The sequence below is a fragment of the Rattus rattus genome, chromosome 4, assembly GCF_011064425.1.
Source record: "Rattus rattus isolate New Zealand chromosome 4, Rrattus_CSIRO_v1, whole genome shotgun sequence".
In the NCBI taxonomy this organism is placed as follows: domain Eukaryota; kingdom Metazoa; phylum Chordata; class Mammalia; order Rodentia; family Muridae; genus Rattus; species Rattus rattus.
The window spans coordinates 19,631,394-19,658,808 of record NC_046157.1 but is presented as its reverse complement, the minus strand read 5'-3'; the positions used below and the strand labels follow the sequence as shown (position 1 = coordinate 19,658,808).

Here is a 27,415-nt window from a genome sequence, read left to right as displayed (position 1 = left end):
ACCATAGCAAGGGTGCAGAGGACAGAGGACAACCTTGTGGGGGTTGCTTCCTCCTCCCACAATGTGTATCCTGGGGACTGAACTCAGGTCATCAGGTTTGACAATAAGCTCCCTTGTCCTCTGAATCCTCTCATCAGACCGGGGGAAAGGTTTATAGGAAAGCAAACGGAAACATTGACTGACTGACTGACTTCCTCTCTCTTCTTTTGTTACAGTGTCAGAGATCAAACTCAGGAGCTCCTGCAAGCTAGACAAGCGCTCTACCTCTGAGCTGTATGCTCAGTCCAACTCATCATCACTTCTCTATAACAGTGAAAAAATGCTAACACCAGAAACAGTCAACAAGACGAGAAGATGCTGAAAGTGTCCATGCCCACTCTCACAGTATTATACGGCTACTAAAAGTCTGCCTCCAAAGCATATTAAACCATATAGAAATACGTTGCATGAGTGAATTGGGATAGATAGCAGCATTCAAACAAGCACAGTGCTGATTCTGTTTAAAAGACACTAGAACACTCATTCGGGAGCCAGAAGATTATGTGTGGTTTAAATCCTGAGCATTCTATAAACAGACGCTGAATAAGCATAGAGGGCGTGGTTCCCCACCATCTCGGATTTCTTTAAGCCTGTCTATTTAGTGAACACTCGCTCTCTGTGGTTAAGGCTGAGTTAGGGCACTACTTGGACGGCTGAAGTTCCTAAAAAAAGGGTAGCTGTCAACTGGCCTTGGAGTGGACTGGGCAATGTCTCTTTTGATGTGATTCTGCAATAAACATCAGATTAAGAATCAGGGGGTGGGAGTAGTGACTTTTCTCTTGGCCTGAGGGTGAGGATGACTGGGGTATGGAGGTAGGACCTGAACTGTCTGAGGCATAGGAAACCCACGAAAGCCAGCACACCTAGTGAGATGTACTCACGGTCCACCCGGAGCGTCCAACTGCAGGACACTTGGCCAAGGGTATTGGATGCTGTGCAGCTGTATCTCCCGCTGTCTCTCGTCCTGGCTCTCGGCAGACACAGGTAATGGGATGCACCGCCTTCATAAATCTCAATGATGCCTTCTTGTCTCCTCACGGGGATGCCTTCCAGGAACCAACCCACTTCAGGCTTTGGTATCCCTGAAACTACAGGGCCGTGTGTGGAACATGTGTCCTCATGGAGCACTGTGTACTTATAAGGTGGGGTGGGGAGAGACTGACCGGGATGGAAGAACTCAGGCTTGGTGGAACTGATTCCCTACTTCCCAGCCTGCCTCTTCTTGGACCCTGCACTCACAGAGTTGAAGTCCTGTGACAGGCAGGGTCCTGACGTGTGGATGGGTGCGGGGAGCAGGGGGGGTGGGCCAGTTCTCCAGGTGAGAAAAAGACAGGAAAACGGGACTGAGAGGAAGGCACCTGCAGTGTGTCTGTCGTGATGGAGACTCCAGGGGTGAGTTAGCCCACAGGACCAATGCTGTTTCATACTCTTGGGTGTCTCTAGAAAGCGAAGGCATTAGAGACTGAACACTTCCTACAGGGAAGACCCCGGAAGGAAGCTTCCTGGAGGACCTAGTTTAAGGGATGCATGGATGCAGGAGGGGCAGGCTGGTGTGTGCTGAAGGAAAGAAATGGTCCTCAAGGTGCTACGTTTTGGGAACCAGCACTTTAATCAACTTTACTCACCCTCACAGGTGAACTTGACTGTTTGACCTTCAGTGACTTCTTGGCTTTGGGGCTGACTCTCAAACTTGGGAAATCTTGACTCCCTTTGGTTCTCTATGGGGATGTTCCCCGTGACAAATTTGTTCCCAACTGAGCCTCCCAGGCCACACTGTCTGGTAGGGGGTGTGGCTTGCCGAGGGGCAGTCAGACTCTTCCTCTCTTCCCCAGGACGGGAAGCCCCTATGCCCGCTGCTCTCACTTCTGGCTGGACTTTTGAGGCCTGCAGAACAATGGTGCTGGAGGTCTTCTGTAGGACGGAGGACTGCAGGACCTTTCTGGGGGAATCTTCACACGGCTTCAGCATTGGCTGCTGCGGGGACTTGAGGTGACTGTTGGTGGCCTGGGCTAAGGAGTTGCTCTTCTGGGGACTTGAACAGTTCTTACTTTCAGCCACAGTCTCTGGGTCCTTGGAGATTCCATTGGTCACCTCCTTCCTGATGTCTGGACTGGGGTCCTTGGTTCCTCTTGACAACCTGTATGACAATGACAATCGGGATGGGAGAAGGCACCAGGGACAGAGTGGCCACCTGGTTACTTTGCAAACATTACTTTCCGTGGTACTTTACACAAGGCCCACAGGGGAAGACAAGAGCCAGGTACTGCAGCTTGCTCTGTGTCCCAAGCCAGAGCCCAGGGGACACGTGACCTTCCCTGCTCCTGGCTTCCACCAGTAGCCCTGTGCATTGATACATCTGTCCTCCCTGGTGCTCTGAAGTTCAAACCAACCACAGGCTTCCCTTGCTCACAAGGCCCCTCCCTAGTCCAATTCCAAATAGCCACTGCAGACAACCTTTTAAAGACGTAAGTTGAGTTACATCACTTGAAGGCCCAGGGGTTTTCAGCTTTCTACTCTATTAAGACTAAAGGTGGGCATCGCAATGGCAGAACCCCACAAGACACCGACCTGAGGCTGACCAGGCTGCTATAGCTGCATGGGGGCTGTTTGGGCCCCGCAGTCCTCCTCTCAGGACTTCACAGCACTGTTCCCTCTGGAATATGTTCTCTTGAACCTTTCTTCACCTGCTAATGTCACATTTCCCTGGTCTGAGGTCAAACGTGGAATTTTCAGAGAGGGCATTCTCAACCCACCTGGTCATTACTCCCCACAGGGATCACAGCCGTGATCCCATATGTGAGGCCGTTGACAGCCCTTCTCTACAGTAGGCAGTCAGCTCTACCCTGGGCCCTGACATCTACTGCATGATTCACATCGAGAAAGGAAGGAAGCACTGGGACTGCAGGCCAGAGGAACGAATGAATGACGATGCCTTGAGTGCGGTCTGCTTCGGAAAACACCGAGAGGATACTGAGGGAGACAGCACTGAGCAGTCTAAGGGTCTTCATGCCAGACAGAGCAAAGCACCCCAAATAAAGTGATTTCCTACACAATGACTTCAAAGGCATTTTGCTGCTGCTGTTCTGTGTGGAGTATTTTAAGGAGGAAAACAATTATGAAGGAAGACATACCTGGTGGCATTGTCCAAACCTGGAAGAGGGCAGAAAGACAGCAGGTTACTTTATAGGCCGCCAACCAGGGACAACGATAAGGTGACATCTTTGTCCTTTATTACAGAGCTCGGGGCTTTGTGTAGGCTGAGGAATCCTTCTCACACTAGAAACACTACTCTGACTGGGCTTTAACAGCAGCTGGAGCCTGAGGGCATGGGCTCCATTCCCCTTCACCAAACCGAAGGGCACATTACCACAGAGTGACAAATCACGGGACAACCCTCCAGTGAAAATGCCAACAACGCTTTGTTAACTTTAGCCTTCCAAACCACACACATCCCAAAAGAGTGCATTTTAGACAGATAAGTGCTTTAGAAACAAACATACAAAGGAAGTGACATTTTATGCACCCAGGAAAATTACAATATATTGCTTTCTTACCATGTCTACTGCTTTTTAAATTTTATCATTGGAAAATCCCAAGATACATAGTAGAAAGGCAGCTATTACAAGCCCTTCAAAGCCACTAGCACGGTGAGGAAAGGACATTTTTACCAGTCCTGTCTGGCCATCTCTTTTTTCTCTTATTCTGTTTGTTTTTCAGTACTTTCAAACAAATGCCAGCAGTGTATCATTTTGTCATTACAGGTATTAAGAGGGCGTGGGTTTTAAATGCAAGGCTATGGAAAATAAAGAAAGGGTGGCTAAACCTTGCTACAGAGACCTGACAGTTCCTGACCCACGGGGAATTGCCAAGTCTCCTTCTTTGATCAGGACTGGGGTTTCTTGTTTTAATTGCATCTGGTGGAGCAGAAAATACCAGTGGGTGTGGTACAAGGAATGCCTCAGGGTGGCTGCATGAAACTTGTTTCAGTTAAATATGTTCACATATACAAGTTTCTTCCTGGGGACTGCAGAAACACTGAGATCAAAATGAAGAGGTGGGAGATAGATAGATGATAGATAGATAGATGATATATAGATGATAGATAAATGATAGATAGATGATAGATAGATAGATGATATATAGATGATAGATAAATGATAGATAGATGATAGATAAATAGATAGATGATAGATGATAGTAGATGATAGACAGATAGATGATAAATAGATAGATGATAGATGATAGACAGATGATAAATAGATAGATGATAGATGATAGACAGATAGATGATAAATAGGTGATAGATGATAGATAGAAATATGAGATAATAGATAAATGATAGATAGATATACATGATAGATGATCGATGATAGATATATGAAATGATAGATAGATGGATAGATAGATAGGAGATTGATGATAGATGATAAACAGATACATGGATGGAGGGAGGGAGAGGGGAGAGAGAGACAGAGAGAGAGACAGAGAGAGACAGAGAAGGAGAGAGAGAGAGAGAGACAGAGAGAGACAGAGAAGGAGAGAGAGAGAGAATGCATAGTTTCTGAAGAAAGGTAGGAGATACAAAAGGGAAAATCATCAACAGACGTGGGGAAGAAAGGCGTAGGAAGGTGACCAGGTCACTTCTCTTTCTGATCCTTAAGCCCAAGGCAATTCTGTGACCAATCTGTGAGCACTGAGCTTGCCAATGCCTCCCCATGCACATGCTCTGGCTTCCCCAGGTGGGGCTTGGGAAAGGCTAGAGAACTGTAAGCAGGCGATCAGAGAGATAGCAAAGGAGAAGCAGACAGGGGCTGAGGACTAAAGCAAGGAAGAACTCCATTGCTGGCACGTCCCGTCTGGTGAGGAGGATCCTGGTAGAAAGTTGAGTTGAGTGAGCATTTTGTAGGGTCTAGAAGAAACGGGACAAATGGCTAACTGAGGCGCCTATCAGCATACCAAAGCACCTGCTGGCAGCCAGGCTCGCTCAGTACCTGTAGCTCCTCCCAGTACTTTGCTGCCACCCTCTACCCTAAACCTCTCCAGCTCCTGGGCTTACCTTTCTCCAGCTTCTCATCCTAAACAATGTGCCACACCCCTTGGTCCTCTCTCACGGTCATGGTCATCTTCGGTTTCCTTTCTTCCTCTCAGGCTCTCCCCATCTTTCGGCCAGCTTCAGTGTGCTAGCCAGATGCTTCTGGGTGTACCCTCACATCTACAATAAAAACCCCTTCAACCATGCCTTAGAGCAGGCCTGTCCTCACTTTATTCACATCTGATCTGAGGGTCGGAACGGACAAGTTAGATTTCAGGCGGGAAAGGTGGCAGAGCATCGGCAACGTCCACTCCTCCCATAGTCAGAGCTATGTAAAAAGCTCCCTGAGCTATGAGAAAGGACTGAAGACACCGAAGAGGCAGGGACTAGTTAGGGACACCAATGAAGGGAACAGCTCATAGCATCTTCCTCTGGGCTTGTTCTGTGCAGCTAGCCCATCCCTTTCTCGTCTAGTTGAAAACTTTGTCCTTGAAGATGCATGCTTACGTTGGTGTGCCACATGTATACACACAAGCGGTGTTAGGACTAGCTTCCTCTATGAGGGCCCTGACACCAGGAAAATGTCCCCCTGCATTGCCCCCCCCCCACACCCACCCCATACCTGGGATGGAGAGCTCCGCTGACATGGAGGCTTTCCCTGACCCATTCACCACCATGCATGTGTACGTGCCCATGTCGTCCTGGGTGACCTCGTGGATTTCCAGGATCTGCATGCCATTCTTCTCTGACATAGACACGCGGGCACTTGGCTGCAACGGGACATTTCCCTACAAGTGGCATCGGGAGAGCTTGGTTACAGACGTCTGCTCTCTTTGACCCAGTCCTGCCTCCCCCAGTCCTGTGGAATGGACACCAGGGCTTGGTTTACACAGCGTCTGTTCTGTGATCTCCAGATAGTCACCATGGTGATGACTCTGTTAGTTTGTTTGTTTGTTTGTAAACTTGACACAAGGTAAAGTCGTCTGAGAAGAGGGAACACCTCAAGTGAGAAATTAGTCCCATGAGACAGGCCTGTTGGTAAACCCGGGAAGCATTTTTTTTTTTGATTGGCGATTGATATGGAAGGGCCCAGCCCACAATGGTCATGCTGTCCCTGGGCAGGTAGTCCTGGTGTGTGTGAAAAAGCAAACAATGTGTAAGCCTGTAAGCAGCATTCCTCCATGGCTTCTGCTGCAGCTCCTGCCTCTGGGTTCCCCCTCTGGCTTCCTCCAATGATAGGCTATGATGTGGAGGTGTAAATAAGACAAACCCTTTCCTTGTCAAGTTGCTCTCGGTTGTGGTGTTTCACACAGCAACAGAAAGAAGACTGACACAGTCACCCCCTGAGCATTTGGCCTTGAGGCCTCTGCACAGGCCTGGTGCGGAAACTGCCTCAGAGGACCTGTGTTTCTTTAAAGGAGTGGAATTCGAGGATGTCCTGTACCTCTCCCTTCAGTTTTTTCTTGCCTTCCTTTTTTTTTTCCTGAGGGTGAGCTTAGAAGAATTAAGAAGAGGTAAAAGGAGTTCTACCACTCATTTTACTCAAGAGTTTCTTCTCTGAAAATTCTATTCTCTCTCTGACCTTGAGCCCACTCTTCCTGACATCCCTCAATGCCCTGGTCCATCCCCACCTTTCTCGCTGCCGCGTATCACCATCTCTTCAGTCTCTCTCTACTTCACCTGGTTATGAACGGTCTGTAAAGCACTTCCAACCGAGTGTCTCCCTAACATGCTGAGGCACTACCCCTACCTCAAAGGTAAGGATGCTAGGTTCCAGGAGATTAAGTGACTTGTCTAGCCTCAACAGCACTTCATGGACCACAGAGCTGTTGCCTAAAACCGAGTGCCCCAATTCAAATTCCTTATCCTGAGATGCCTAGTCTGTCTTTGAACAAAAGCTTTATGCTGATTTGTGAATTGAGGATAAGAACACCACGGTCTGAGTAACAGCAGGGGAACATTAGAATAGAATGTCACTATCACAGACACTCAGAGCCGCCTGAGGTTGAAGCAGAAGGAACTCAACGGAAAAACAGATTCCCAGGGTTTGAACTCTGGGGTTTGCTGGGAGGGGACAGCGTCTGAGCAGACAAAACCTCACCTTGAGCCAGGTGACCTGTGGTGGAGGCCGGCCAGTGATCTTGCAGGAGAATCGCCCCATCTGCCCTTCTTTGACCACAGCTCTGCCCAGCTTGGTGGCAAACTTTGGTGGGCACTCACCCCAGATGCTAGGACGAGTCTTCCCTGGAAATCTGTCCCGAGAGAGAAATCAACAGGGAATCCACTTAGACTGAGTAGCAATTCAGATCTTCCACTCCTGCCTAGGTCGCTTAAATTGTGGTCAGACACCATTTAAGGGTTGCTTTCCTATCTGCACGCCTCAAACACTTCTTTTGACAGGTCTTCTATGGAAAGATCAGTGGTACCAGAACATATCACCTCTATTACATGGGCATAAAACTGCATCACATCAACTAGCCTACCTTAAACCTTGTTTCTACTGAGCTCTGGACTAAAGCCTGGATTTTGGACAACAGACCAACAATTGACTCATGGAAACTTCCAGAGAGATTCTCCACTCTGGTTTTGTCCAGTATTTTAGCTAGGTGTAGAGGCCCCAGGAGATGGAGCTGCAAAACAAAGGTAGTATGGGCTCCTTGAAGAGAATGTGGAAAGCTCTCCCCCACTCAAGAACGAGTTAAGAAAGATGCTTGGGTTGAGCCGCCTAGATCTGGGACTCATCTGTGACACTAGCTACGTTAATACTTCTAAGTCTACTCATTTAATCTTTTTATCCATTATCACGTTAATTGTTAAAAATTCTCTGAAGTCCATAGACATATCCCTCCACACCTCAGTATTTAGCACCCGAGACAAAGGTGTTAGTCACAGAGGCTGCCGGGTCAGGAGATGCTGGGGGATGAATCTCAGTATTCCACTAGGCCCCTATTCTTCAGTTATTACAACCCAGGACACATAAGACTTATGCCCAGTACTTATGCTATTAAGTCAGCAGAAATGATAACCCAACCCTTCCTCTGGCTTGAGAATTCCAGAACTTACCCTGAGGCTTTAGAAAGAACGGGCTGACCATGCTTCTTCATAAGATCCCCTGTAACAGAGAGAAGGCTAAGAGAGTCAGGGCCAGGTTGCATCCACCGATGTCAGCAATAAGTCATGCAGATTGAACAACAGGAAAGACGAACAATACGTGAACCTTGGCGAGCCCATGCTGACTCGGTGTGAGTATCAGGCTAACGAGTCACAAACGCTGGAGTGTGAGTCCCTTATAATCATTTAATGAATTAGGTAATTCACACTTTTTCCATCTTTTTAAGTTTTTTGAAATGTATTTATTGTTATTTTGTGTGTATGCACATATGCGTATATGTACATCAGGCGCACGCCTGGTGTCTGCGGACCACGTACCATTTACCGCACTTAGCAGTGCTACCGTATTACCCAGCTGATCTAATGTTTGATTTTTAAAAAGTCTGTATAAATGGATAAACAAAATGTAGTCTATTCATGCAATGAAATATTATTCAGGCATAAACAGGAGTGGAGTGTGGAAACGCTACAGTAGGAACAAACCCTGAAGCACATGTGTGCCGTGGAGAAAGCTTATCACGAAGAAATGTTCTCACCACGCAAACCCACAGAGAAAAGAAGGTGATAGGCAGCCGGCCAGGCCTGCAGGAGGAGAGAAATCTGTGGGATTGGGATTTCCATTTGCGGTCATGATAAAGTTCTAGAACTAGATAGTGGAGGTAGCTGCAAGCGGGGAGTGAGCTGATGTCGCAGGAGCACTTCAGGGCACACTTGACTAAATGGCGAAAAGGGCAAATGTCACATGCTTCTTACCACAATAAAAAAATTAGATTAAGAATTAAATGAAAATTCTTAGGAGCTAAATGTCTTAATCCAAAGGCAGAAGTTCCTTGAAACACACGATTGAGTAAAAAATATGGCATTTTCCCGTAGAAGAGCTAAGAACGCTGCTCACGGGTGCAAGGATGATTTGCAGTGGTGTTCAGGGACAATACACAAAGGTGGTTGGCCAAACGTGGAGCTGAGGGATGCTTAGTCAGTATGAGTTAATACCAGAGAGTTTACAACAGAAGAAAGGGAATTCGCACTAAGATAACTAACAGAGTCTACTCTGGGGTGGGAGGGAATTCAAGTTGTACATAGACAAGGTGAAATTAATCCTGCAAAAGTATGAAAAGCTGGCAGAATCGTAAGGCCATGATGGAAAGATAAGAGGAAAGGAGATAAAGGTAGAAGGCCGGAAATGGGGGTGGAAATGAGGAGAGCTGGTGAGGCCAAGACACTGAAGGTATTTAATCACTCATCTTAAAGGACTGGTAAAGACAATGCTGGCAGGTCTCAGGAGTGGAAAGCTCGACAGAAGAGGGGCTGACCTGACAGGAACCCCAGTGCTTTTCCAAAAAAAAAAAAGAAGACTGAACAGAAACAGAACACTGATTTAAAAGTGGATAATGTAGTCGAGTTGGCAGGGGGAAGGGAAGCTCCCCAAAGTGGGTGGCAACACTGCCGTCCATCACACACACAGGACTCCTAGCACAGACATGGTTCGTGCTCATGCCAGGGCGACCAGAGCAAACCCGGGCTGTTCCAGGTGAGCCAGAAACAGTCGACCTACTTGAGCCATCTTCAAAGTGTTCCTATAGAAGGCTTAAAATAGCACTTCTCCGCTCTGTTAGAATAAATCCCACTCTCATAACATGCGTTTAGTCACGCCGGGGGCCACCTTGGATTGAAGTTCACAGCTAATTGGCCATGTATACGGTTTCGAAAATTCGTGTAAAGCCTTAATTAAAGCAAGGTGGCACGGAAAGTAGACTGTAATCTTCTGTGTTGCAGTGTGTAATTGTTCTGCTGAAACACACTGGAGGAGAATGAGGCGATCGGATGCTTGTGGAACTTGTCAAGCACACTTGGATTTTTAAAACGAATGAGCAAATTTCATACCATCAAGCAGGACAGGAAAGTGGGGAGTAAGGTAGATAAGAACATAAAATTGTTTTAGAATGAAAGCGTGAATATTATATTTAAAAAAAAAAAACATAACTAGCCCTAAAAGGTGACACCCCAAGGTAAGTTAAGGGAGGATCATACAGAGAAGAGAGGGGGAAAACCTTCAAGTGTGATGTCAAAACAATTCTGTTTTAAGCTACACACTCGAGAAATAAAGTTATTGTGGAAACGTTGTCTATGCCTTCAATTCCCATCATGCCTTGTAGTGCACCCTCAGTGAGGGTGTCAAAGAAAGGAAGGTGACAGGCAACAGAGGGGGCACACACTACAGCCGTAACTCCAAACTAACCTCACAATGCCACCTTTCAGGTCCAAATCCATCAGAGCGCCCCCAACTTTTAAAGACAAGCGAGAAGGGGAAAAAAAAAACCCAAACAAACAAACAAAACTCCTAATGAGACATGCATTCACATGTCTCCAATATCACGATTCCAGTTCTGCCAAGTTCCAGGCCTTCTCCGGTCTACACGGGATGTATGTGAACACATGGAACACTTACATGTCCGATAGCTGCATTTCACTTAGTAGAAAATGTGCACGAAACAAACTCTACGATAATTTTTAAGCTATAACTTCAAGACTTCCCTCTCTTCACACTGGCCATTTTAAACATTATTTAGCTAGTTTTCACAGGTTAAAAAATTCTGGGTGTTATTGAAGACCACAGAACCCCTAACTTAAATGTTTCTGAAGCACTGTTCTAGCAAGACTGTAGGGAAGAGGGGACAATCCTCACCATGGAGCATACATGTCCACAAGCTTACCTGACTACTGGGAAGAGAAAAGGGGCCTTGTGAATGTCCTGCCCTCTCCCCTGGGGGATGTGGTGCTGTTCCAACTTGGAACCAGGGCTTTAGTGGTAGAGAAATGGCTGGGATTCGATCTACTGGCTGATCGCGCTTGATACTTAGGAAAGAGGGGAGGGCTGAGTGAAACTGGAGGGTGGTGAGGTGCTCCATGTGGGGGCTTTTACAGCAGGAGGGTCCCTTCTGTTCTGTTAAGGACTCTACCTGAGAGCTTGGGAGAGCACTTAACTGGCTCCCAAGGGTGAGAGGGGAAGGCTGCTGAGGTAAAAGAGGAGCAGGATCTCTGGACAGAAGGGGAAGGGATGCAGCCTGGCTGTGGTTCTCCACGAGAGCTCTAGGCACTGAGAGAACTAGAAAGTCTGTGGGCTGGGGAGATAAACAAGAGCCAAATCACACCCACGGCCTTGCTGACAGTGACAGTGGGAGGACTCAAAGGGAGAGGGTGATAGAATCTGGTGCGCATCTTTACGGGTATTTTAAATAGTGGCATGAGCATGGAGTGAGGGCTAGATAGAGGAGGAGACCACTGGGGGGGGGGAGAGAGAGAGAGAGACACAGAGAGAGACACAGAGAGAGAGACAGAGAGAGAGAGAGACAGAGAGAGAGAGAGACAGAGAGAGAGAGAGAGAGAGAGACAGAGAGAGAGAGAGAGACAGAGAGAGAGAGAGAGAGAGAGAGAGACCCCACCAGTGACCATGATAGTAACCAGGACCCAGACAGTGCTACTGGGAATGGAAATTAAAGACCTGTCTAGGAGATGACATAACAGGACCTGATGACACCTGGTGTAAGGAAGGGGAGTATTTGGGAATGGCAAGGTTGCCTAACTGTCCTACTTTCTAAGAAGACCTGGATTGTCACATCAGTTTCAACAGTCTTCATGGTCCGGTGGATGTGGATGTCTTAACCATAAATATTGAAGTACCTCTGCCAAGGGGTTCCTGTTGTGGTGCAGATAGAACTTTCCCCTAGCAATCTCTTCCCTATCGTGCATTGTGTTCTATCTGTGCAGTCTCTTCCCTAATGCAGTCCACTTTGCCTGGAATACACACACACACACACACACACACACACACACACACACACACACACACACACACACACACATACAGACACACACACGCACTGCTCCTACACTGTGATCTCATTAGTGGATACATTCCTCCATGGAGGTCAAAGTCACCTATGGATCCAGAGATTTCAAGGGTTCTGTATGAGGCTCTCAGAAACTGACACACTGAACAATTCTTAAGGGACTGAAATAAAATACACGCTGTTTAAAGAAAAATATATTTCCTCGCGATTCATGGATGGGCAAGGAGTTCAGGAAGAGCTGCATGGGGTTTTACATGGGAAGGGGACCTAGCTAAACAGTTCCTGCACGTGATTCCTTTAAACAAAAATCTTAAATTATTATTATTATTATTATTATTATTATTATATTATTTATATTTTATTTATGTGTACTGGTTTTTGCCTGCCTGCCTGTGTGTGCAGTACCCTAGGAGACCACAAGAGGGTTCGGCTCCCCCGGAACTGCAGTTGTAGCTGGAGCTTTAAACCTCCACATAGGTGCTGGCCCTCATGAGGAACAGCCAGTGCTCTTGGCCTCTTGGCCACTTCCCCAGCTCTAGCAAGTGATTTCTTAATTATCGTCCACAACTGCTCTGTAGAGAAACTGTTGGTACCTAGCAGGAAGAAAGCATCTCTTTCAGAGTCATCTTTTAGGGGTCAAGACTCCATCCTAGTTTATTTCTCTAGAGCTTCTGCTGTGACAGTCCAAGTACCATGAAGCCTGGGGTTGGGGGTGGGGGGTTGGGGCAGCAGTGCAGCATTCTCTTGCAAACCTATGTCATTAAAGCGCGAAACTCACCAATTCACCAGGACGCCATCAGAGAGGACATTTCTCTAATCTGAGGCACTGCTCTTTCGCTGTGATGTTGTATTAGTCACTTTCTACGTCCTGTGCAGGTGCCAGGTTGGGGTCATCCATCAGCAAAGACAGCACACAGGAGGGAAAGGCACTTTATGCAGAAACCTTACAGCAATGCATTGCATCAGTAAGCAACTCTCACTGGAGGGTGCATCTCGAAAGATGGGCTAATAAATAAAGACTAATGAAACACTTGGAAGAAAGGAAGGAAACTGTGATAACTGGATCTTGGTGTCAACTTGCCCGCATCTTGAATCAACTAAAAACTAAGGAGCTGGGTATCCCTGTGAGGGGAATTCTTAACTGTATCATCTGAAGCAGGAAGTCCCACCCTATTTCTGGGCAGCATCTTCTAGTGGCAGCCAAGATAAAGGACTGTTTTTGCTTGCTTCCCCCACCCCCACGGGACACTTCAACTGTCCCGTTACTGCAGCATTCTTTGCTGGCTTCTTGGTGACGGCCACCAGAGACCGAAGACCAGCAGCCCTCAGCATCCTGCAGGGACTCAAGCATCAGAACGGGAGTGGTTGAGACATGAGCCTCCTGGACTGAACAACCACGAAGTCTTGGCCTTCCCTAAACTTCAGCATGAGCTAGTCACTGCTGGCCTACCTGCACTGCGTCCTGTGACCCAGTCTAATAAAGGCCCCGGGTAATATATACATACATACAGCTTTAAGAAAGTCAGTGTCTTAAGAGCAGTTAGTTCTCTCGCTCCTTATGCACAGCACAAAATCTGCATTTTCAACAATACATAATGAATGAGAGAGCAGAGAGGATTATGAGCAACTAGGAAAAGGCAAAGTCCATTAAGGGCCATGGCCAGAGAGGAGAGAAAGAGGTGGGGGCCTAAAGAGATGGGAGAAAGAAAGCACCGGGCTAAGCAGATGGCTCGGTGGCCAAGAGCACACTCACTGATCTTGCAGAGCTTCTCAGCACTCACATCAAGTGGCTCAACGCCCGTAACTCCAGCTCTAGGGAATCTGATGCAGGTACCGTTCTGTCTTCTGTGAGCACTGTATTCATATGCATGCGTGGGAGAGAGAATGCTCGAGCACACGCACGCACGCACGCATGCATGCACGCACACACATGCACGCACGCACGCACATACAATTAAAAGTAGAATTGAACTTTAAAAACATGAAGGCACATGGCAAGTATTCTGCCCAGGGATTTGCAGACAGCAGCAGCCTCAGTATTACTAGACGTCAGGGATTGGGGGAAGAGGAGATTATGGAGGGGCTGGAAGAAGACAGAGGCTGCTCCAGGCCAGCTGATGCTTCCAGAAGCCCTGCAGGTGATTTTTGTTTTTGAGATAGGATCTTGATATGTAGCCCAGGCTAGCCTTGAACATAGTCCTGCTGTCTCTGTCTCCTACATGCCAGGATTGCAGGTACGCACCGCCATGCCTGACTCTAGGCACAATCTCCTCTGTGTGAGTTGAATTCCTCCAAGTATGGCCTGTGGAACAGTGGCAGGGTGACACGTGCAGATATCTGAACTTCAGATATTCAGGCTGTGTACCAGACCTGTCCAATCAACATGGATGCATCAACAAGATTCCCCAGGGAGGCATGAGCGCTTACATTTGACTAACCCAACCTGTAACTCCGGTGAGAGTGACTGTGAGTCCATCTCTCTTCTGAGCTCCTAAGCATATAAGCTACTATCAAATGTTCCTCTGGTTTCTCAGAGTTGAAAGGCCTTTTGAGAGTCAGGTCAACATCACTCTCCATCATATAGAGGGGAGACTGATCATGTTTGTGTAGGCTATACACTGAAATGAAAGCATACTGAGTTAAAGAAAGTGTTTTATTAGAACTAGTCTCACCTAACGTGGTAGCTTGAATGGTTGGCCACAGGCAGTGGCACTATTAGGAGGAGTGGCCTTGTTGGAGGAATGCGTTACTGCATAGGTGGGCTTTGAGGCCTCCTATGCTCAGGCACCGCCTGTGTGGAAGAGTCCTCCCCTGGCTGCCTTCGGATCGATATGTAGAACTCGGCTTCTCCACACCATGCCTGCCTGGACGCTGCCCTGCTTCCCACCGTGATGTTAATGGACTGAACCTCTGAACCTGTAAGCCAGCCCCAGTTAAATGCTGCCCTTTATAGAAGTTGCCTCGGTCATGGTGTCTCTTCACAGCATTGAAACCCTAACGAAGACACCTGATTTTAACAACGTGGCTTTAGCAAACCTGATGTCGCACGTACAGCTCGTGCTATGCCACTACTGGACAGTGACCCTGGAGAACAGCCTGTGGCCCCCGTACTACGGAAGAAGCTCCCTCAGGATAAGGTTCTTTGCTCTGTCCTAAACTTTAGTAGCCTAGAGGTGCTTAGAACATGGCTGCTTCCTCTGTGTGGGGCTTGGAGTAACTGCGTGGTCCTCTCCCTAGGCACCTCCTAGGTTCTAGGTCCTCAGGGTAACTGTGTGGCCCTGTCCCTAGGCACTTGTCCTCGTGCTCCCTGGTTCTAATTGCCAAACTGAAAGTTGGGCAAGAAAGCTTCCTTTTTCACAGACTTCCCTCTGTAAGTATTCTAAGGATGTTAGCTGCAGCTCACATAATCACCAGGCACCACTTCCTGATGGCCAGGGGCTGCGCTGATCCTTACACCCCTCTGTGTGACACCCTCTGCCTTAAAGGAAAAAAAAAAAAAGCACCGGAAGGCCATGTGCTCACACTTAGAAATCGGCAGGGCTAAAATTCAACCAAGGCATTGACTCCACTCACTGCACAACACTGCCTCCTAAACATGGCCGACAAAGGTTAAACGCTTCCATCTCTCAGAGAAACGGTTGATCCCAGGATCTCTGTTCTGTTCAGGGATGAACGGAGAGAGGAGCATAGCACAGAGCTGCAGGGGAGGACACTGGGCTGGCTGCTGGAGTCACTTCACGAATGCCAATGCTAACCTGGCGGGTCGACAACTTCTCCATGGCGTTGGGTGATGAATACATCCTTCTAGGCCTATGGGGCTTAGGGTGGCCCCAAACACATCAGCTCAAACAGGCTTCTATGTGGCAGAAGGATGCACACAGGCCCATTCACACACAGAGAGGTTGCAGGCATGAGACCATTTTCCCGTTAGAGTTAGAAGCACAATGCATCTTAAATGCCTGAGCCAATCTATTCCAATTAAAACCCACCCAAAGAGAAGGAACATGACCCTCGTCTTGCTCTACTGTGATTGTCCTGCCTCCTTGCTTCTGACCCGAAAATGTTCTCTCTGAGTTGAACCACCAGATCCAACTTCCTGAACAATGAGAACCAAGAAGGAGGTTCACAAGTTATCTCAGTTTTATGTAGACCAGGCTAGCGTTGAACTCGGAGATCGACCTGTGTCTGCCTCTGGAGCGCTGAGACTAAAGGCACGCATCACCACCACAGCTGATTACGCTCCCCACATTGCCAACGCACCCCAGTCTTCCCTGATACGGATCATAGAGAATCAGGGCTAACCCAGGCTGCAAAGCTTGGAGTTCACATCCATTTTCTGCAGAAGCCAAGGTTCAGAGGTTTCAAGTCCCACATTATGTTGGCAAACGTTGGGATCAGGACTTTGGCCCATGACTCATAACTCGGCACCTCTCTCCTCGCTCAGCTCCAAACAGGAAATCTGAACAGAGAATAGGGAACTTTTGTTCAAGGGCCTCAATATTCAAAGTTTGGGCTCTGCGATCAGTTGGCACAGAGATAGCACCGCAATGGAATGGCTCCTGACAGATTTATCTTGAGACCCCCTGACCAGAAGCTACCTTCTGTCCGGAATGCCCCTGCCGCAGGCATTCGAAGGTCATTAACATGACCAGTCGCTTAGTTAAAGAATTTAAGAAAAGCATCCAAACTATGCACACTCTGTTCAGCAGAACTCATGTGCCCTGCAACTGTGTGGGGAAACAGGGGAAAGAGGTCAAGTAGTGGCCACTGGCCCAAGTACACCGGCATCCCTTCTAGAACTTTCCAGGGCTGACATAACCGGTCTCTACATTGCTCACAGTGTCTCCTGCAAATGAAGTTAGGAGCACAGCCTTCTGAAAAGGCAACAAACAAACAGACAGAACAGCAGCCACAAAAAGGAGCAAGTTTGGCTACCCTGAAAGGTAGCTCCCAGAAAGGCCTAGAAGGATCTGGGGAAGCATGTTGTACATCTGAGGGGGCTGGCAGACCCAGACATCGGACCCTGAGTCCCTGCCAGTGGCCTGACGTGGAATGTTCAACCCAGCAGAGCAGCTTCAGCCTGCCAGGAAGACACACCAGTGACAAGCCCTAATATTAACTATAGTCAAATGTTTCCCCCAGATGCTTTTAAGTTAGTAAGATTACTTCAGTCACAGAAGTGGGCTGGGGTGGGGGAGACAAACGACTATATATTAATTAATAGACATAGTTCTTTGTTACGTATTTTTTATAGTGAGCTCTGTCACTTCACAGTGATGCTAATGATGATAAAGTCACTTCCAATCATTTCCCAAGCATTCGGTATTCACCTGTGCAGATGTTCCAGGTGCTGAAGACATAGCAACAGACAAGACGGTGACCTTGTGTCTTGGAGCTGTGCAGTGGGTGAGAGGCAAGCCTTAGAGGAAAACTGTGAAGGAATTTACAGGAAGGGGACTAAAAGGGGGTTCTCTAACTTGGGGGTGTTTAAGCAAAGGCCTGAAGAACACGAGTGCAAGCCAGGGGAAGGACCAAGGCAAGAGCTCCTGCTTGGGTAAGTGACAGGGTGGAATCTTGAGGTCTTGTCAAGTGAGAGCAAGGTTTGGCTACAGTGGGGTGACAGGTGAGGAGAGTGGGGGATGGGCCATGCATCCCTTCATAAGGTCGCCCCTAAGAGTTTGTTTGTATTCTTGGTGGGGATGTGAGTCGTGGCAAGGCTGGATGAAACAAGAGTCGGGACAGTCCAAAGCCCCAAACTGGGTGCGGCTTATCTTCCAGGTCCCTCCATCTTTGAAGAGGGCTGACATACAGCAGGAGCTCCTGCAGTGGTGTCGCATGGGACTCACCTTCCACAGTCAGCTCCACGGTCACCTGGCGGGCGCCACTGCCGTTGCTAGCTTCACAGGTGTACTTGCCCTTGTCCTCCTCACAGACACCGCGGATGACGAGGCTGAAAGTCCCCCGCACCCCACTGTCCAGCAGGAAGCGGCCGCCATTGGTGATGGTTTGCCCATTTCTGTGCCATGTCACCTGGGGCTCTGGGTAGCCCCGGACCTAGGAGAAGAAGAAACTGTAAGGGCTCCTGTCCCATACACGCCCACTACAGGCTGTGGGGTTCACAGTTCACACTTTTCTATGCATTACTCACTGGACTACAAAAGAAGAAAAAAGAAAGAAAAGAAAATGAGTACTTTTTTAGTATTTTGACAATAAATCATTACGAGGCATTAAGCTGAGTTCCAGTCTGTTCCTTGCAGCAGCTTTCCTGTGACTACTGGGAAAGATGGCCCCCTACGAATGCCTCCTGTGGCACTTTCAGCTGGGCACCAGCTCTCTGCCTCTAACAACACTCACGAGGGTCTGTGAGCGCTCTCTGTTCAGTTGTTTCCAAGTCCTCGACACATCCAAGCCTCAGAGTAAAGCTATCTCAAAAGAGAGAGGTGCAGAGAAAAACCCCAATCTCAGAATTTCCATTGAGGGGTTAGGAAGATGGCTCAGCAGTTAGCAACACGTGTTGTTCTTATAGAGAACACAAATTTGGTTCCCAGTCATGTCGGGAGGGCTCTCCCACGTCAGGAAGCTCATAACCACCATAATGCCACCTTCAGGGCGATCAGAGGCCTTCTTCTTGGTTCTTAGGGCCCTGTGTTCACATATGAATCACACACACACACACACACACACACACACACACACACACACACACACACAGAGAGAGAGAGAGAGAGAGAGAGAGAGAGAGAGAGAGAGAGAGAGAGAGAGAGAATGAAATATATGTTTTTAAAAATATTCTACTTGAGTTCCAGATATGAAAAATCTGTAAGTGCCCTTGAACACCTGGGACTCACCATGGCCCTCAGGCTGGACCGATCTTCAGAGGAGCAGGGCTTAACCCATTTCAAAGAGGCCGGAGAATTGAACTTCTGCATTGGAAAAGGCACAAGCACAGCTTGGAAGTCTTCTTAGAAGGAAACTGCCTTAGTTACAAAAGATTGTAGGCACGGCTTTTATCCATGCAGCCACTCCAAGGCGAGAGAGGATGACTTCAGGAGAAATGAACTAAGATTTTCAGTATGACTGACTCTCTCTCTCTCTCTCTCTCTCTCTCTCTCTTGCAAGGTCAGGTATCAATGATCTATGGGTCTCAGGGGATATGTGTGTTCGAACTCCTGGGACCCACATCATGTCCTTCCCTAAGTGCACTAAAGAAGGGGAGCACTGTCTTTAGCAGCGAGAGTCATCTTTTTCTTTTTGTGGTGCTGGGGACCCACCCCAGCGTCATAGTCATCTGTATGTGGCTTAAATCTCCTTAGCAACTCTGGTCCCAGCATCTTCAGACCTAAGTCTGAGTATCTAAGATGTAGATTTTTGTTCCTAAGGAAGGAAGCTTTGAGTCCCATTAAAAAGCCCAAAGCCAGCAATCCTCTGATTAATTCAAACAATCATCCCTTCATGGCAGTTTATAAATCTTCCATGACCTGCCTCTCCAGCCCTGCTGATGTAGAGTCAGGATTCAAGGGAAAAGAAAAAGCCCCAAACCCCCAGTCAGTAATATTAATTTTATCTGTAATTCCCACAAACAAACAAACAAGCTCCTTCCTATAAAAATCTAAATCACACTCAGGACAGAGATGGATTACCCACAAGGAAATGCTTCAGTTCTTAAGTTGTCTCCTCCAAGACACGTCAGCAATGCCTGAGGCCGACGTGGTGTCACCACTGCAACTATTTCGTACCGTAAGTTGGTGGGGTGAAGGTGAGCACATCCACCTGGACACACAGCCCTCACTACTGTGACAGAAAGCCAAGTGTGACTGTGCATGTCCCTGGGTGAGCACTGTTCCCTTCAGTTCACGCTGGATATTTCTGGAAATGTCACACACTTAGTCTTGGTTAAACAGAAGAAAATAAAAACGAGCACCTTCCATTCATGTTTCTCTAATGGATATATAGCCACTCATTATTTTTTGAAACAAAAGAGATACACAAAAACCGTCACACGTGTTTGAAGATGGCCTGTATCATCATGATCCCATATAAAATCTTTTCATCCTACGGCTTTAATTTTGTCACAAACGCACTCATACAAAGGAACAGCAGACAGCATGGATCCTGTTAAAACAGTTTTCAGAGAACAAGCGAGGAAGCCCTCAGGGGGCTGCTCAAATGAAAATTCCAAACCATGCCTCTCTTCTCCTGCTCTGTAAGGCAGAGCTAGCCCACCCTCCTGAAGAAGATCCCAGGCTTCCTGTCAGCTTTGGAGCACAGGAGCTTAGCCCTGCAAGCAGAATTGGAGATGAATCATTAACAGTACCTACGGCTTTCAGCATTCCAGCAGCCTGCACGGTGGCCCCCTGCAGCAGGCCGCTGGGGGTATCAATGTTTAACTGGGTACACTGAAAGCAGTCCAGTCCTCAGGGACATGTCCTCTTGGTCTTTTTCTCTATTCTCCTCATTCATTGTCTACACATATTCAAAAGTTACTTTTGAAATGTGTTACTAGAATACATATTCAACGGTTTCCTAAGCATGCTGAAACTGGCATTAGTTAAAGAAAGTCAAAGTGTACAGACAAGGCTTTCACAGCTCCTGGTTCTAGAGCAAAGGCCTCTGTGAGCTCGCTCAGTCCTAAGGTCTGAATGATCTGCAATGTGAGCATGTGTCCTACCACTGTGAAAGAGGCTCATCAGGGGCTCTCTCGCATCAGGAAAGACTCTTCTGTTTAAGGATGTCCCTTTTATCACTGCCTGTTCGCTATGCTGGGGCCCAAGTAGAGAAGATGGGAAATCTTGGTTCACATTCTTGGGATCTATGAATGGCCTTCAATTAAGAAGCTACAGGTGGGATTTTTATGGCTAGGATCTTCCAGAGGCTGGTGAATGCTCTCAAATGTCTAGTTCTCAAGAGAACCTTCACACAGAGAACCTCGACTCCCGGCACTGTGAGGGAGGGATCTCAGGTTATAGATTGCTATCATCTGAGCGTCACGGCCATCATCTTCGTTGGAACGTCTGTGACCAATTGCGAGAGATCCCCGAGGTCTGGCTTACTTATTACTGACAGTCCCTCACAGAAAAGAGGGAGTAGAGACATTGGACCCTCAGTTGGGATTACGGCTTCTTCTTACTCAATGAATCCCAAAGCAGTCCGTATGTACCTTGACTGCACATAGCCCTGTGGTCCTGAGTGTACATAGACTGTCAAGGTTAATGGACAGGGACTGTATCTGTGCGTTATGGGGAAGTCTTCATCCATCCTCGGGTGATGCTTTGTGATGATGAGTTTGCTTTAGGGTCACCCACGCCCCTGTGGGTGACTAAGCCAGTCAACTCATTGGTTCTCCAAGTTGGGCTTTGATTGGTTGCTGGCACCCTATTTTATGCCTGTTTGATGCCCTGGTTTGTGTCTTCCCAGAAAGAATTCTTTCACCAGCTACCCTGTGATGGGGACCTTGGTGGCAGCCATGACGCCAAGTGTAATATTAAAGAGTAGAGGAATGGGTTTCCCAGCCAACCCACATGGCAGATGAAGTGACACATTTAGGACCACAATTCTGGTCTCTGGCTTCAGAGGTTGTCTTCAGACGTCCCCGTCAATTCCCAATTTAAGTTAATCATGTTTTGTATTACCCAAAATGGTGATGAGTACCTATTCTAATAGAACCCCGTCTCTTAAAGCAATGTCTGGTTCTGTTTTAAAAGGCTCCAAAGGGTTCACAAAAGATTGGTCATGCAGAAAGGGAGTCATGGGTTATCTCCTTTCATTCAGGGTAGGACAGGATCGGAGCCATGTGGGCTCATGACATCCTAGGGAGGTTAGGGAGGAGAAGAGAGAGCAGTATGACAGCCAGACCTCAGTGCCTGGGTCTGGCCAAGCTTCCTGGTCTCTCTGGGCTGTAATTCCTTCCTATCAAGGAAGAGAAAATTACTCTTTATGTATCCAGGGTTTCTTCTGTCTCTAAAGCATGGTTTTAACTGGTGACCCACTTAGTTCTTGGAGAAGGCTCTTTCCTCTCACCTCCATTTTCCTTAGGCCCAACCCACAGCCTTGCTACCCTCTAATTCCTCATATGGGAAAAGTAAGTGACCACTGGAGGAAGGATCATGAATGCAAAGAGGCTGCCCTCACTTCTCACCATAATGAGTTTTTGGAACTGGCCCCAAAGAGGGTCATTTTGAGGAGAATCATATTTTTGCCACAATAACCGCATTTAATTGGAGGTTGTGTTCTTGAACAGAAGCCCAGTATCAAATAAATCAGGGGCATAACCAACAACTGTCATAAAAATAGAGATACTGCAGTCATAATCCCTATAATAATTTTAAATAGTAAGACTGGGCTCCTGCTCCATAAAATGTCCTCAAAAAACCGTTATGGCCTCAAAAGGCCTTTAAAGAAAATGGGGCTCCCGAGAGTGCTGCTGGTTGAGGAGAAAACAGCTGCTGTTGGGCACTGCTACCTGACTTGTGTCACAGTTCAGACCTAATACAATCTTGGAATTCACTCAGTGACTAAAGAGGACCATGCTGTAGGACATCAGACTTTTAAGTTTCTCCTAATCCATTGAGGGCTCTCAAACCATTCCTCATTGCTTAGGGTAGACCTCCCCATCCTGAACCCAGAGCGGTGGCAATATTGCTCATGACACAGACCCTCCCAGTCTCTAAGCCACACATCTGCCTTCTCTGAACTTGATGCAAAGGAGAAAAAAAAGGGGGATGACTTTGCAAAGACGACGAGCCTCTGTGGGTCCTCTGATCCTGGCAGGCCCTGTGCACACTGCAAGCCCATACAGCTGCAGGGCACAGCTGCGGCAGTCTGACTGTCAGCCAAGACTAGGCAAGACCAAAGAATGGAGGTTTTGCCCACATCTGGGATGGAGGGTGACCAAAAGGAGGGGAGCCAGGATTGTGCACTGGCCAAAGAGAAACAGACTGTCTGGCAGGATGCTGGGGACCACAAAGATGGACACGGAAAGGGAAAACAAACAAACAAATAAAAACGGAGCCAGAGTCGCTAGGGGCATCCGTAGGCAGTGATTGAGGGATGCTGGAGAAGGCTGAGGCCGGAGGATGAGCCGCACAGACACAGACATCCCTATCTCCACTCTTCCCTTTTTGTATCTTTAAATCAAGGTCTTACCTAACTGCCAAGATGGTCCTTGAACTCAACTCTGTAGTCTAAGAAGGCCTTAAACTTATGCTCTTCCTGACCCAGCCTCCCAAGTAACGAGGATTATGTCTGGGCCACCAGGTTCAAGTTCTCATGTTTCTAACATGTGAAGCATCCTGTGTTTGGAGACTAGAACAGAGCTGGTGAAAACTGGAGGAAGGACTTTATGTCTAGGCACGATGATCCATGCCTAGAATCCCAGCACTGAGGCAGGAGGATCTCAGGTCTGCAGACGACCTGCGCTACATGGTGAGCACCTGGCTTCAAAAAACGTTTTTAAATAATACATATATAATACATACATAATAGAATGATAAACAAAGGCAATGGTGGAGGGAGACTCTGTTCTTGGTGGGAGTCATCTGTTCTACCTCTGAGGATAAGCTGCCAGGTATCATAACATCACCTCCCCACAGATTGGACCACAGATAACTGTGAGTCTAACCTGGTGGGTATATTAGGAGGGTGAGGAGTGAAGGGTGAAGGGCAAGCTGAAGGCCAGCCAAGGCATGACCAGGCTTCAGGGCCCAAGTCTGTGTCAGCAGCTGGCATCCGCCCCAAGTCAGGCAGGAGCTTACTTAAGGCTGGGGATAATCCCTTGCAGTCCAAAGCCCCAGATGAACCGGGATTGTATCAGGAAGAGATCACAGCTGTTGACAACAGCAATTAGGAAGCCTTCCACCGGGGATTCTTCCATTCCCACCCCAACTGGGGAACCCAGGGATGAAAAGAGCTTCGGTGAACACCAACACATGCTTCAGGCCCCTGTACCCTGCCACTTCCCTTTCCTGGATATTTTTTCTTGTGAGCCAGGGCACAAGCATTCCCACACCGCTGAACCTGCAAGTCTGAGGTCTTCTTTCTTTTTCTCTATGTAGCCCTGGCTGTTCTGGAACTCACTTTGAAGACCAGGCTGGCCAGGAGCTCAGAGATCTGCCTGCTTCTGCCTTTCGAGTGCTGGGATCAAAGGCATGTGCTGCCACGCCTCTCCCTTTCTCTGACAACCCAAGGCAACATATAGGTTGCAGGCTTTGGGTCACACTGCAATCCCTTTAGACTCTTAAAGGGAAATCCACTCCTTTTTTGTAAAAAAAAAAAAAAAACAAAAAACAAAACTTAACTTCCTAACTCATTTAACGACACATCTAACTCCTTGAAAATGCCCAACAAAGGATACAGGTGGTAAAGTGTCCAGGGGACTCCCCTATACTGATAATCCTTAATTCCGTCTAAGTTGTACTTTTCATATAAAAAATATTTCTGACTGAACATCAGCCTCTCTGAGAACTCTCCCATGTAAACCGTGGTTCCGGTCTTCCTTCCTGTCGGCCACGGGGGCTCCAGTGGTGCTGTCTTTAGCTGACAAGGCAGGCCCAGGATGTCAGTGTTCTGTGGTGGTCCTCAAGCTTCTGCTATCAATTTGAGAGAGGTTCCCAGTCATAGAGAATATTAGTAAGAAGCATGCAGCGCTCTAGACATTAAAGAAACCAAAGCTTTGGTGTGGTTTGGCTTTGATTTGCTCAGGCTCTCCTGCCCACCTTTTCAGGGTCAGCAGCACGTCCCTTCTCAGGGGAATTTTCTCTCCTGACTGCATGGGAGTCTAGAGGAGAAGCCAATCTGGCCGAAAGGCTTGGTTTCAAACATTGGGCACACACAAAGCCAGCCAGTTTGCGCTCTCCCCTTGCAATTGCCCTCCTGAACCCTAGGAGACCAAAATTGGCAAGACTTAACCCTGAAAGAGTCCGAAACCACTCTCTCCCACTCCCTCTCCTACCTCTCACTTTCCTGACAGAAGGAAGAACCAGGTTTAAACATGAGAGCTCATGTGTACAGTGAAGAGAGGCAACAAAGGCACAGCCGGTCAGAGCTCTGGTGGCTTCAGTTCTACTCAGGTCTAGGAGGAGACACGACACATCTCTGCTTAACCACTCTGGGACTGGCTTCTGTCATCCAGAAACAAGAATCCCTACTGTTTCAGGAAGACCTGTAGTTAGCTCTGGAATCAGACCCAGCAAACTGTGGTGTGAGTCAATGCCGGTGTGTAGGTTCTGGCTGTATTCATCGTCAGCTGCCTGGCTGTGGGCAAGCAGCTTAGCTTCCCTAGCCTCAGTCTACCCATCTGTAAGATGCTAGAACCCATTTCCACGGAAGAATATAGGATCAAATCAGACAGCACACGTACGACAGCTTATTAACAGATTCCAGGATTTTATATCCACCCTCTCTTCTTCAATGTCAGTGATTCTTTATAAGTTATCCTAGAATTCATACAAGACCCCAGAGTTTGTTTTTTTTTTTTCTTGGTTCTCTTTTTCGGAGCTGGGGACTGAACCCAGGGCCTTGCGCTTCCTAGGCAAGCGCTTTACCACTGAGCTAAATCCCCAACCCTACGACCCCAGAGTTTTAATAGTATGAAACTACTTTTGCTATAAGAATTACCAACTTGTGACTAATTAGTATAAGTATGCTCCATGTACATTGTCCTGATACACAGAGCAGACTGAACTATACTTCCCAAAGATCCACCTGCCTCTGCCTCCCTGAGATTAAAGCATGAGCCACGATTCCCAGTCACAACTCATGGTTTTTTTTTGTTTGTTTTTTATAAACAACTTTATAAAAGGGTTCTTTTTTAAAAACCCTTGTGTGTGCGCATGTGTGCAGCTGCACTCCTGCCTGGTGCATAGGCCGTGATCCATCAGTTCTCCCACCATGTGAGTCCTGGGGATTGAACTCAGATCGTCAGGCTTGTCAGCAAGCACGTTACCTGCTGAGCCATCTTGTAGATCCAGAAAGTTGGTGTGTTTTTGTTGTTTTGTTTTATTTTGTTACTGGGAGGGTGTGCCTCAGTATGTGGGTTTGGACTCTTAATTAGGTAAAAACCTAACACTTTAACTAAGAACATTTTGTGTTCTGGGTGAACCGGCTTATTATTTTTATCTAAAGAATAAAACCAAACTTGAAAGCTGACCATTATTTTTATGTAGCATGGCAAAGAACGTTTGAAAACAAATATCCAACATGTCATTTTACCACACCATAATTCCTTTCCCAGAATACCACATGCTGTTTTGAGATAGGGAGTACCTCTTGACTTTCTGCTTCACTGACTACTGCTACACTGGAATTTGAAAGGCCACAGGCAAGGGTTGGGAAGGAAGTATCTGAGCTGACAAAATCTGACTTTCAAACCAGTCATGGCGAGTCCGGAGAAAGGGACACACGTCACTGGCAGAAGGGATGGGTGGAGCAGAGAGCTGCTCTCCAAGCCACACAGAGACCGTCATCACTCTTCAACCAGTAGATCTGGGGACAAAGAGTTGGGGAGATGGCTCAGTGGTTAAGAGCACTTGTGGCTCTTAGAGAGGACCTGAGTTCATCCCCAGGGAAGACATTCAACTCCCGGGTGTCTGTAACTCCAGTTCCAGGGATCGGACACCTTCTGAACTCTTTGGGCATACACGTGGTGCACAGACATACATGTAGACGAAACACTCATACACATAAAGCAAAATAAATCTAAAACGATTGAAACCAAAAATTATGATCTGAGCCAGTAATCCACTTTGGGATATACACTCAAGACAAATGGAAGTAGGGACTTCATTACATTCATATGCTCATAACAACATTCAAAATAGAGAGGGCAACCCAAGTATCTATCGATAGATAACAGGGGAAGCAAAGGATTTACAACAGAATACTGTTAATCCATAAGAAGAGAATTCAGACATATGGGACAACATGGGTAAGCCTGAAGATACTATGTTAAGGGGAAAAAGACAGTCACTGCTAAGCTTAAGAACTCATGACCTCACGTGTGCAAAGGACCAACCGAAGCAGAAAGCAGAACAGCGTTGCCTGGTGTTGGGGGAAAAGGGGAGCTAAGGAATTGATGTGTATATTTTTGGCCGGAGTCTAGCCAGCCATCTTTACAGCCCATGAGGATCAAGTTGGAGAGGCCAGGGAGAAGGGATGGAGGGAGAGAGACAGCTGAAATTGGAGGCATTTGGATGCACTGCAGAAACTCAATGCAGTGGAAACTTTCTGGACTCTATGAGGATGACCCTCATGAGGACTCTTAGTAAAGAGGATACAGGGTCTGCACTGGTCATCTTTTGCTTCCAGTGGTGACACAGGCTGCATTGTGTTGACTTGTTGTCTGAGGGGGTCCATGGAGATCTCTAAACAACCCAGGATGATGCTAGGA

The 27,415-nt window shown here is 47.4% G+C and overlaps 1 protein-coding gene across 1 annotated transcript in view; it reads right to left on the bottom strand.

The window, feature by feature from the left end:
* The window catches only part of Mylk (myosin light chain kinase), a 180,579-nt gene that overhangs the window by 116,950 nt on the left and 36,214 nt on the right, over nt 1-27,415 (bottom strand). Inside the window, 7 exon segments of the mRNA XM_032900154.1 lie at nt 921-1,127; nt 1,665-2,176; nt 3,171-3,189; nt 5,694-5,859; nt 7,173-7,323; nt 8,135-8,183; nt 17,880-18,087. Of these exon segments, the coding sequence (XP_032756045.1) occupies nt 921-1,127; nt 1,665-2,176; nt 3,171-3,189; nt 5,694-5,859; nt 7,173-7,323; nt 8,135-8,183; nt 17,880-18,087 (1,312 nt within the window).